General features: G+C 48.9%; 2 protein-coding genes across 9 annotated transcripts in view; one reads left to right on the top strand and one right to left on the bottom strand.

The window, feature by feature from the left end:
• The window catches only part of LOC308184791 (spindlin-Z), a 57,145-nt gene that overhangs the window by 32,963 nt on the left and 11,762 nt on the right, over positions 1-12,420 (bottom strand). The window contains exon 3 of one of the 8 annotated variants that reach the window (XM_080572354.1): positions 11,082-11,140. The exons of 6 other annotated variants lie outside the window; for them this stretch is intronic. The gene's annotated coding sequence lies outside the window, so the exon portion shown is untranslated. Of the gene's footprint in view, positions 1-539; positions 559-11,081; positions 11,141-12,420 lie in introns of those variants that run through there. One more of the 8 variants, XM_080572352.1, reaches the window with a different exon arrangement.
• On the top strand, positions 8,399-10,198 carry ATP5F1A (ATP synthase F1 subunit alpha). Its single transcript, XM_080572171.1, is given in 2 exon segments — positions 8,399-8,967; positions 8,971-10,198. Coding segments are annotated over 2 exon segments (1,659 nt in total). The 5' UTR covers positions 8,399-8,412; the 3' UTR covers positions 10,075-10,198.

Below are 12,420 nucleotides of genomic sequence, written 5' to 3'. Positions count from 1 at the left end.
GTCCTATGAGGAGTGGCTGAGGGAACTGGGTTTCTTTAGTCTGGAGAAGAGGAAGCTCAGGGGAGACCTTATTGCTCTCTACAACTACCTGAAAGGAAGTTATAGGGAGCTGGAGGTCAGTCTCTTCTCGCAGATAACTAGCGATAGGACAAGAAGAAATGGCCTCAAGTTACACCAGGGGAGGTTTAGGTTGGAAATTAGGAGACATTTCTTCTCAGAAAGAGTAGTCAGGCATTGGAATGGGTTGCCCAGGGAGGTGGTGGAGTCCCTGGGGGTGTTTAAGGAAAGGTTGGGCATGGCACTTAGGGACACGGTTTAGTGGGTGATATTGGTGGTAGGGGGATGGTTGGACCAGATAATCTTGGAGGTCTTTTCCAACCCTAATGATTCTATGATTCTATCTGCTATATCAATGGTATTACAGTAAGAGTCACCCAGATTAATGCAAAATTAATTTTTACAGAACCAGACAAGTGCAGTGATGATGTAACTAGAACTGGCTTCAACGTGCAGCAATCCAATACCACAACCCATCTCACCTGCCCTGAAGAACCATGATGATAGATGGAGCCCAAAGTCAGGGAGTAAACAAACTCACTGGACATTCTAGAGGTATGGCCCATACTCTAAGGGAATTATATCTGTGTATGCATATCAAAAGACAGGAAAAGCAGATGATGATTAATTGGGATGTAGTGGAAAGTGTAGGACCCAAGCATGATGTAAATGGTAGAGAATAAGGGGGGGATACTGTCCTGGTTTCAGCTGGGATAGATTTCATTTTCTTCCTAGTAGATAGTATGGTGCTGTGTTGTGGATTCACAATGAGAATAATGCTGAAAATACATTCATGTTTTAGTTGTTGCAGAGCAGTGCTTACACTAATTCAAGGACTTTTCAGCTTCTCATACCGCCCTGCCAGTGAGGAGACTGGACACCCCACCTAAGAAACTGGGAGTGGATAGAACCAGGACAGCTGACCCAAACTGGCCAAGGGAATATTCCATACCATAAGACATCATGCTGAACAATAAAACTGGGGGAGTTGGTGGGGCAGCCTCTGTTCCTTGGCAGACTAGGCATGGCTCAGCTGGTGGTGTTGTTCATCACTACCTTCATATATTCTTTTATTATTTTTTTTCTCTTCTTTTTCTGTGCTATTAAACTGTCTTTTCTCAACCCTTTTCATCGTTTTCCACCCCCCCATTCTCTGCCCAAACCTGCATTGGGGGAGGGGCAAAGTAAACTGCGTGGTGTTTAGCTGCCTGCCAGATTAAACCACAACACATATTCCCTCAGCCCTCCCAGCCCAGTATCCCTTCTGGTTTAAAATCTTACAATGGCTCTACATCCATGTGGATGCAGTGACGAGTGGTGTCCCTCAGGGGTCTGTCTTGAGACTGGTACTGTTTTGGGCCAAACAGCCCGAAACTCCCTCACTGATGCTCACAGAAGGGAGGGGGATCAATAACAGTGGAGGATAGCAGCTGTCAACAACAAGGACCAGCAGGAGGAAGTCTTCCCCCAAAGCCTGAGGTGCCTTTACAGAACCTCTTCACCCCTCTGCAGACTGAAAAGGAAAGACCCATTGCAGGGAGGGTGGAGCTGAGTAAGGCAGCCTGGTCTGCTCCCTGCGTAACAACTAGTCCAACTAAGAAAAGGTGATGGGTGATAGCAGTAGGAGACTCTCTTCTGAGAGGTACAGAGGCACCCATCTGCCGACACGATCCACTCTTGAGAGAAGTCTGCTGCTTACCAGGGGCTCATGTCAGCGATGTTACCAAGAGACTGCCAAGCCTTGTACAGCCTAAGGACTATTATCCGCTGCTACTCTTTCACATAGGCACCAGTGATGCAACCAGGAGCTGTCTGAGGTGTGTCAAGAGCAATTACAGAGCCCTAGGAGCAGCAGTAAAGGACTCAGGAGCGCAGGTAGTTTTTTCATCAGACCTCCTGGTCAAAGGGAAGGGGATTGAAAGGGCCAGTCGAATCTGGCAAATCAACAGATGGATGCAGGACTGGTGTCACAGACGGGTTCATCTATTTAGACCATGGGACTCTCTTTGAGAAACCTGGTCTGCTGGGAGCTGATGGAGTCCACCTATCAGAGAAGGGGAAGAGCATCTTTGGTCATAGGCTTGCTGAGCTGGTGAGGAGGGCTTTAAACAAGAGTTGCTGGAGGAGGGGAACCTCAATCCATGCTGTTCCTCCCAGCTTGATGCCAGCGTCAGTTATAGATGCCCAGAGCCTGGAGAAGGGTCATGGGTCATCAGGAGAGCACCTGATGAACAGCACAAAGGAAGGCCAAACTCTATGCTAACACAGGTAGCATGGGGAATAAACGGGAGGAGTTGGAGACTACGCACGCCTGCAGGACTATGACCTCATTGGCATTACAGAGACATGGTGGGACAGCTCCCATAACTGGAGTGTTAGCATGTAAGGATACAGGCTCTCTAGGAAGGACAGACAGGGGAGATGAGGAGGGGCATTGTCCTCTATGTCAACAAGCAGCTGGAGTGCATGGAGCTCTGCCTGGGGATGGATGAGGAGCTGACAGAGTTTATGGGTCAGGATTACAGGCAGGGCAGGGACAGGGGGCATTCACTATAATGTCCCCTGTCCCTGCCCTCCCTATAATCCTGACCTATAATCCTTCTCTCCTATAAAGAGAGACTGAGAGAGCTGGGGATGTTTAGCCTAAAGAAGAGAAAGCTCCAGGGAGTCCTCATTGCAGCTTTTCAATACTAAAAGAGGGCTTATAAAAAAAGATGAAGAGCAAATTCTTTCTCAGGCAGATAATGACAGGACAAGGGGGAATGGTTTTAAACTAAAAGAGGGGAGATTTAGATTAGAGATTAGGAAGAAATTCTTCACTCAGAGGGTGGCGAGGCACCAGAACAGGTTGCCCAGAAAAGTTGTGAATGCCCCATCCCTGGAGGTATTCAAGACCAAGTTGGACAAGGCCCTGGGCAACCTGGTCTAGTGGGTGGCATCCCTGCCCATGGCAGGGGGGTTGGAACTAGATGATCTTTAAGGTCCCTTCCAACCCAACCTGTTCTATGATTTTAAGTAGCTCAGGTGGATCTGGGATGGCAACATAAGGGTGAATTATTTATAGCTTAGTGGACCGACACCTCAGGGCATCAAGGAAGAGATGCAACATATTGATGGGCTTGTGATCAAGGGGTGGACCTGACTGTGGACAGTATTGCACAGATTATCCATGCATGCGAAATGCGCACTGCAGTCAAGCAAGCCAAGCGGTTAAAGTCTCTATGGTATGGTAGACGATGGCTGAAATATAAATATGGAGAGGAGGCCTGGCAGACTGATTATATCACACACCCAAAAACCCGCCAAGGCAAGCACCATGGACTTACAATGGTGGAAACAATCATCAGATGGCTGTAAATATATCCTATGCCACTGCCCAAAACACTATCCCAGACCTTGAAAAGCAAATCTTATGGTGACATGGCACCCCAAAAAGAATTGAATCAGACAACAGGACTCATTTCCTAAAAAAACTCATAGACATCTGGGCCAAAGAACACTGCATCGAGTGGGTATATCACATCCCATTTCATACACCAGTCTCTGGGAAAATCAAACGTCCCTTTCAACACCAACCATTCTGTGATTCTGTGAAACCCATCTGGGCTGCCGCATCGTGGCAAGATCATAGAATTAGAGAATGGTTTGGGGTGCAAGGAACCTTAAGGATCATTCAGTTCCAACCCCCCTGCCATAGGAAGGTATACCTCCCACTAGACCAGGTTGCTCAAAGCCCCATCCAACCTGGCCTTGAACACTTCCAAGGATGGGGCATCCACAACTTCTCTGGGCAACCTGTTCCAGTGCCTCACCACCCAAAGAGAAAAGAATGTCTTCCTCACATCTAACCTAAATCTCCACTCTTTTAGTTTAAAGCTGTTACCCCTTGCCGAGGCGATCGGCTCCGGGGCAGACACATACTGCAGCGGAGAAGGGGATCGAGACAGGCAAGGCTTTTTTTTTGCGGCATCGAGGCCACTGGAAGCAGCCGAGGGAGCCGCCAGGACCCGGCAGCCCTCGCGAGGGAGGCTGAGAGGCATAGGCGGAGCCAGCAGCGCCCCCGCCCCGGCCGTTCAAAGGCAGCCCCTAGGGAGCGCGAGCGACCAGGACCACGGCAAACAGGGAGGGCAAACAGGGCGTGGCGCATCAGAAGGGCGGGGCACGGCAGTTTGCGTGGCAGTTCATGCAGGCAGGGCGAGCAGGGAGGGCCCCTCGCTGCTCTTTTGCAGCGGTCTTTCCCTTCGGTACTTGTAGCCTGCCTACGAGGAACCTGGTCAAGGTATCCACCAGGCAGAAAACCATGGCCTCCGCATCTGTTGCGGCCTCTCCAGCCACAGTCACCGATGTGGCTACTCAGATGGAGGGCTCGGGGAAACATGCAGCCGTCCAGGTCTTGGGCTGCAGGGTGTGCCCGAGTCTTCTGTCGGTATCTGACAGCAGCAGCGAGGGGTATGCCTGTGGGAGGTGTGCCCAGGTTGAAGAGCTGCTCAGCCAGGTAGCGGAGCTTCGGGAGGAGGTGAGCAGGCTCAGGAGCATCAGGGAGTCAGAGAGGGAAATTGACTGGTGGAGGTGTACTCTACCCTCTCTGAGACAGACTCACGAGCCTTCCATAGCACAAATGTCTCCTGCTACGCAGAAGACAAAAGTTCCCTCATCCCGCCAGGCAGTAAGAGGAGACCTAGGCCAAGGGGGGGAATGGAGGCAGGTTCCTGTTTGGGGTGGTAGGCGAGCCCTGTCCCTGCCCACCTCACCTTCCCATCTACCCTTATATAACAGGTATGAGGCTCTAGAACACGACAGTCAGAACAACGAAGTAGACGAAAGCCCGTCCCAGTTGGAGAGGATGCCTAAGGCAAGGCAACCTACCCCCCGCATTGCTACATCAACTGTCAAAAAAGAAAGAAGGGTTATTGTCATGGGGGACTCCCTTTTGAAAGGGACAGAGGGCCCAATATGCCGACCGGACCCTACCCACAGGGAAGTCTGCTGCCTCCCTGGGGCTCAGGTGAGAGATTTCGCTAAGAAAGTCAAGCACCTGGTATGGTCCACCAACTACTACCCGCTACTGGTCTTTCAGGCTGGTAATGACGAGGTAGCAACAAGAAGTCCGAGAGCGATCAAAAGGGACTTTAGGGCTTTGGGGCGACTACTTAAAGGATCGGGCACAGGTTGTGTTTGCCTCTGTCCTTCTGATAGGGGGGATCGATGCTGACAAGCAGACTCATCACATTAACACGTGGCTTCGGGACTGGTGCAACCGGCAGAATTTCAGGTTTTTTGATCACAGGAAGGTCTACACGACACCGGGCCTGCTGGCACCAGATGGGATGCGCCTCTCTCAGAGAGGGGTAAGGATTTTTGCTCAGGAGTTGGCAGGGCTGATAGATAGGGCTTTAAACTAGAGTCGAAGGGGGAAGGGGATAAAACCAGGCACGCCGGTGATGAGCTAAGGGATGGTGTACTAGAATCAGAGGGACTGTGTGCTAGTGAGGCCCTTCGGTCAGGTACACAAGGTGCTGCGTGTAGGGAGGCGCATTTGAAGTGCTTCTACACAAATGCACGCAGTATGAGGAATAAAATGGATGAGCTAGAAGTCTTGGCCCAGTCCCACAGCTACGACATCATTGGCATAAGCGAAACCTGGTGGGATGAGTCCTGTGGCTGGTGTGTTGCAATAGATGGTTACAGGCTCTTCAAGAGGGACAGGCAGGGTAGGCGAGGTGGCCGGGGTGGCAATGTATGTGAAGCATGGGCTGGACTGTGTGGAACTTCAAGTTGGCGATGGCAAAGTTGAGAGCCTCTGGGTAAGGATTAAGGGACGAACAAATAAAGGGGATGTTGTTGTGGGAGTCTTATTACAGACCACCCGGCCAGGACAACAATGCCGATGAATTATTCTTTGCAGAACTAAGAGATGCCTCGAGATCAACTCCCCTTGTCCTTATGGGGGATTTCAACTTGCCAGACGTCAGCTGGGATCACCACACGGCTGACACGAGCAAGTCCAGGAGGTTCATAAAACACCTAGATGATAACTTCTTGGTGCAGGTGCTAAGGGAGCCAACTAGGAAAGGTGCCCTCCTAGATCTGTTGCTGGAGAACAGAGAGGGTCTTTGTGGGGGACGTGGCAGTTGGCGGCTGTCTCAGTCATAGTGACCATGAAGTGGTTGAGTTTAGAATTTATGGTGACAGAAGGAAAACTGCCACCAAAACTTTAGCCCTGGATATAGGGAAAGCAGACTTCAGGCTGCTCAGGGAACTAGTCAGCAAGGTCCCCTGGGAAACTGCTTTTGAAGGCATTGGCGTCCATCAGTGCTGGTCAGTCTTCAAGCACTGCCTCCTAAAAGCACAAGATCAGGCGATTCCAAAATATCGGAAGTCAGACAAGCGGGGCAGAAGGCCGGCCTGGCTGACCAGGGATCTTCTACTGGAGCTTAGGCGAAAAAAGGAAGTGTACGGCTGCTGGAAGGATGGTCAGGCGACGAGGAAGGAATACAGGGATGCTGTTCGTGTTTGTAGGGAGAAAATTCGTGTGGCCAAAGCCCAACTAGGGTTGAAGCTGGCCATGTCTGTGGGAGACAATAAAAAAGTTTTTTTTAGATATGTGAACAGAAAAAGGAGAACCAAAGAAAACATAGGTCCGCTACTAGATGGGGAAGGTCTCCTCAGAGACAATGACATAGGCAAAGCAGAGACGTTTAATGCCTTCTTCGCCTCTGTCTTCAACACTGATGATGGGCTTCGGGACCCAGGGTGCCCTGAGCTGGAGGACCATGACAGTGGGAATGACAAACTCTCAACCGACCCTGAACGTGTGCGGGATTTGCTGCTCCACCTGGATCCATACAAGTCCATGGGTGCGGATGGGATTCATCCCAGGGTGCTTAAAGAGCTGGCTGACGTCATTGTGGGACCTCTCTCAATTATTTTTCAACGGTCTTGGGAATCTGGAGAGGTCCCATTGGACTGGAAGCTGGCAAATGTTGTGCCAATTTTCAAGAAGAGTAAGAAAGAAGACCCTAGCAATTACAGGCCTATCAGTCTCACGTCAGTGCCTGGTAAAATTATGGAGAGGATGATCCTTGAAGTTACTGAAGCGCGCCTGGGGGACAATGCAGTCATTGGTCCCAGCCAACCTGGGTTCACGAGGGGTAGGTCCTGCCTAACAAATTTGATTTCTTTTTATGATAAGATTACCCATCTAGTCGATCAAGGGAAACCAGCTGATGTGATCTTTTTGGACTTCAGCAAAGCTTTTGACACGGTTTCCCATAGGATCCTACTGGACAAAATGTCCAGCATACAGCTAAACAAAAATATCATACGATGGGTGAGCAATTGGCTGACGGGCAGGGCTCAAAGGGTTGTGGTAAATGGGGCCACATCAGGCTGGCGGATGGTCACTAGTGGGGTCCCTCAAGGCTCCATTTTAGGGCCAGTCCTCTTCAATGTTTTTATAAACGATTTGGATGTAGGACTAGAAGGTGTTTTGAGCAAATTTGCCGACAACACCGAACTTGGAGGAGTTGTGGACTTGGATGAGGGTGGAAAGGCCTTGCAGAGAGATCTGGACAGATTGGAGAGCTGGGCGATCACCAACCACATGAAGTTTAACAAAAGCAAGTGCCGGGTCCTGCACCTGGGACAGGGCAACCCTGGCTATACGTACAGACTGGGCGATGAGACGCTGGAGAGCAGCCCCGCAGAGAGGGATCTGGGGGTTGTGGTTGACAGCAAGCTGAATATGAGCCCGCAGTGTGTCCTGGCAGCCAGGAGGGCCAACCGTATCCTGGGGTGCATCAAGCACGGCATCGCTAGTCGGTCGAGGGAAGTGATTGTCCCGCTCTACTCTGCGCTGGTGCGGCCTCACCTCGAGTACTGTGTGCAGTTTTGGGCACCACAGTACAAAAAGGACATTAAACTGTTGGAGAGTGTCCAGAGGAAGGCAACAAAGATGGTGAAGGGCCTAGAGGGGAAGACATATGAGGAGCGGCTGAGGTCACTTGGCCTGTTCAGCCTGGAGAAGAGGAGGCTGAGGGGGGACCTCATCGCAGTCTACAACTTCCTCGCGAGGGGGAGTGGAGAGGCAGGTGACCTATTCTCCATTATCACCAGTGACAGGACCCACGGGAACAGTGTTAAGTTGAGGCAGGGGAAGTTTAGGCTAGACATCAGGAAGAGGTTCTTCACCGAGAGGGTGGTCGCACACTGGAATAGGCTCCCCAGTGAAGTAGTCACTGCACCAAGCCTGTCTGAATTTAAGAAGCAATTGGACTGTGCACTTAGTCACATGGTCTAAACTTTTGGGCAGACCTGTGCGGTGCCAGGAGTTGGACTTGATGAGCCGCTGCCGCCATGCTCTCCACCCACCTGGCCGCCACTCTCACCCGCTCCCTGCCGCGGCATGCCAGCCTGGTTTCCAGAAACACTCTGGGTGCAGCATTTTTCGCCACAAGAAACATCCATGCCTCCAAAACATATTTCCAGAAAACCAGCACTGCTGTGGTATCCTCTATTCTTGAGGAACGTATTTTGGGAGCTGACACCTCTGCTGAACTTGAGGAGACTGGCCGTGTGCTCTCGATTGGTGATGGTATCGCCCGTGTGTATGGCCTAAGAAATGTGCAGGCAGAAGAAATGGTTGAGTTTTCTTCTGGGCTGAAGGGAATGTCCTTGAACTTGGAGCCCGACAACCTTGGTGTTGTCATGTTTGGTAATGACAGACTGATCAAGGAAGGGGATGTTGTGAAGAGGACTGGTGCCATTGTGGATGTTCCCGTTGGGGAAGAGCTGCTGGGCCGTGTTGTAGATGCCCTAGGCAATCCCATTGATGGGAAGGGTCCTATTACATCTAAGACAAGTAGGAGAGTTGGCTTGAAGGCCCCTGGCATCATTCCCAGAATCTCTGTGTAGGAACCTATGCAGACTGGTATTAAGGCTGTGGACAGCTTGATGCCAATTGGCCGTGGACAGCGTGAGCTGATCATTGGTGACAGACAGACTGGGAAAACATCAATTGCAATTGACACTATAATCAACCAAAAACAATTTAATGATGGAACAGATGAGAAAAAGCAGCTGTACTGTATCTATGTTGCCATTGGCCAGAAGAGATCTACTGTTGCGCAGCTGGTGAAGAGGCTCACTGGTGCAGATGCCATGAAGTACACTATTGTGGTGTCTGCCACAGCATCTGACGCTGCACCCCTTCAGTATCTGGCTCCCTATTCAGGCTGCTCCATGGGGGAGTACTTCAGAGACAACGGAAAGCATGCATTGATCATCTATGATGACTTATCCAAGCAGGCTGTTGCCTACCGTCAGATGTCTCTGCTGCTGCGCCGTCCACCTGGCCGTGAAGCCTACCCAGGTGATGTGTTCTACCTGCACTCCTGCCTGCTGGAGAGAGCGGCCAAAATGAACAATTCCTTTGGAGGCGGCTCTCTGACTGCCCTGCCGGTCATTGAAACTCAGGCTGGTGATGTGTCTGCTTACATTCCAACCAACATCATCTCCATCACTGATGGACAGATCTTCTTGGAAACAGAGCTGTTCTACAGAAGTATCCATCCAGCCATCAACGTCGGTCTGTCTGTGTCCCGTGTGGGTTCTGCTGCTCAGACCAGGGCAATGAAGCAGGTGGCAGGTACCATGAAGGTGGAATTGGCTCAGTACCGTGAAGTAGCTGCCTTCGCTCAGTTTGGGTCTGATCTGGATGCTGCCACACAGCAGCTGCTGAATCGTGGTGTGCGTCTGACAGAGCTCCTCAAACAAGGACAGTACATTCTCATGGCTACTGAGGAACAGGTTGCAATCATCTGTGCTGGTGTAAGAGGTCACTTGGACAAGCTGGAGCCCAGCAAAATCACTAAATTTGAGAGCGCTTTCCTAGCTCATGTACTGAGCCAGCACCAGGCCCTCCTCTCCACGATCAGGACCGAAGGGAAGATCTCTGACCAGACAGAAGCTAAGTTGAAGGAAATAGTCACAAATTTCCTGTCTACTTTCAAGGCATAAACTTGTAACCATTCAAACAGACCAGATGGTTTTTGTGGTCACGTGCTCCAGCTCCATCAAAGACTTAAAAGTATGTGCGACTTGAATGTACAGATCTCACTGAGAATAAAAGTTTCCATGAAAATGTATTAAAAATTTAAAAAAATATCAAAGTGACATGCTTAGTGGATGAGGGAAAGGCTGTGGATGTGGTCTACCTTGACTTCAGTAAGGCTTTTGATACCGTTTCCCACAACATTCTCCTCAAGAAACTGGCTGCTCGTGGCTTGGACTGGCATACGCTTCGTTGGGTTAAAAACTGGCTGGGTAGCTGGGCCCAAAGAGTTGTGGTGAATGGAGTCAAATCCAGTTGGAGGCCGGTCACTAGTGGAGTCAATTTTGGAGCAATCCAGATTCTGACCAGCTCCTAGACACTGGTGCATCCATTTTGTTAGAGGAAATATGCTTCTTCCCAGTTTTAGAATCAGTGGTCCCTTCTCTCCTTCCACCTGGTGATCTCTCATAACAATTAAATTTCCAAACTATTGTCAAACTATTTCCTTTGTACTTTAAGCCAGAGCAAGTCTTTTCATTGCAGTACACGAAACCCAACAGCTCAGTTTATTTTTAATTATTATTTAATCTTATATTACTAACCATTTTTAAGAACAAAATAAGAGTCACAGGATGAGATTTTCTTTTAAATTTGATTCCATTTTAAAACAAATAGTTTTACCAGCAAGTTCTGTAAATGGACTAAAATTAATTAAGACTATTGAGAAGCAAAGTCCTGCCCAGTAACCTAAAAATCACTTTATTAGCCCTAACCATGCCAGCCTTTCTCCCCTTGATAAGCGAATATGCAACAGAAAATGGTTGGTTTTCCTCCCTGTTCGGCAGCTAACATGTAGGAAGAAAACCAATCAAAACAAATAACGATCAGAATGAAAGTACACATATCCTCCATGCATACACAACTGTTTACAGCAAAAGAGAAAGAACTATACCTATTCAGGTGAGCATTTTACCTTATGAATCTGAAAGGTGAAACAGGCTCTACAACCACAAATAACTTCACCTAGTACAGCTGAAAACAAGTTAAAATATTAGTAACAAATATGACTGATAAGAACTTTACATACACTAAGCAATTGACAGTTTCAAGATCTACAGAATGAATAATCACCAATGTTTCTAGAGAAAAAGCAAACAAGTTTTCCTATCTTGTAGTTAAAGCCAGTAAATTCATCAACACCATCAGTTGTAGACTGCAGAAAGGAAATTCATTCCTGTTCCAAGTACACAGCAGTGGTGTTGGGTTTTTTTTTGTTGGTGGTTTTGTTTTTTTAGTGGGGGTTGTTTTTTATTTTATTGTGAGGGAGGAAAGAGGAAGAAACATAGACAGTCTCCCTTCCATGGGGAAGCAATAATGTCATAGAATTATTTAGGTTGGAAAAGACCCTTTAGATCGTCAATTCTAACCATCACCTAACACTACTAAGTCCACCACTAAACCATGTCCCTAAGTGCTACATCCACACATCTCTTAACTCCAGGGATGGCAACTCCACCACTTCCTAGGCAGCCTGTTCCAATGCCTAATCACTCTTTCCAGGAAGAATTTCTTCCTGACATCTAATCCAAACTTCCCCTGCTGCATCCTTGTATCCTATCACTTGTCATCCAAGAAAAGAGACCGATATCCACCTCGCTATGACGTCCTTTCAGGTAGTTGCAGAGAGTAATGAGGTCTCCCCTCAGCCTCCTTTTGTCCAGACTAAACAACCCTAGTTCCCTCGGACCTCTTGGTTTCTAGTCCCTTCACCAGCTTCACTGCTCTTCTCTGAACACCTTCCAGCAACTCAATATCTTTCTTGTAGTGAGGGACCCAAAACTGAACACAGTACTCAAGGTGCAGTCTCACCAGTACCAAGTAGAAGGGAATAATCACTTCCCTAGTCTTGCTGGTCACACTATCTCTGATGCAGGCCAGGATGACATTGGCCTTCTTGGCCACGCTGCTGGCTCATGTTTAGCCGGTTGTTGACTAACACCCCCAGGTCCTTTTCTGCAGGGCAGCTTTCCAGCCACTCTTCCCAAAGCTTATACCGCTGCATGGGGTTTTTATGACCCAAGCGTAGCACCTGACATTTAGCCTTGTTGAATGCCATACAATTGTACATGACCCATCAATCTTGCCTATACAGATCCCTCTGCATAGCCTTCCTACCCTCCACCAGATCAACACTCAAGCCTAACTTGGTATTGTCCACTTATTAAACTTATTAAAGGGTGTCAACCTTATTAAGGGTTGTCCACAAACTTATTAAATCCCCTCATCAAGATGATCAATAGATACTAGACAAA

Source organism: Anser brachyrhynchus, assembly GCF_964034855.1.
Source record: "Anser brachyrhynchus genome assembly, chromosome: W".
NCBI lineage: Eukaryota > Metazoa > Chordata > Aves > Anseriformes > Anatidae > Anser > Anser brachyrhynchus.
Note: the sequence above shows the minus strand (reverse complement) of the source record. Positions and strands in the feature narration are given on the sequence as shown.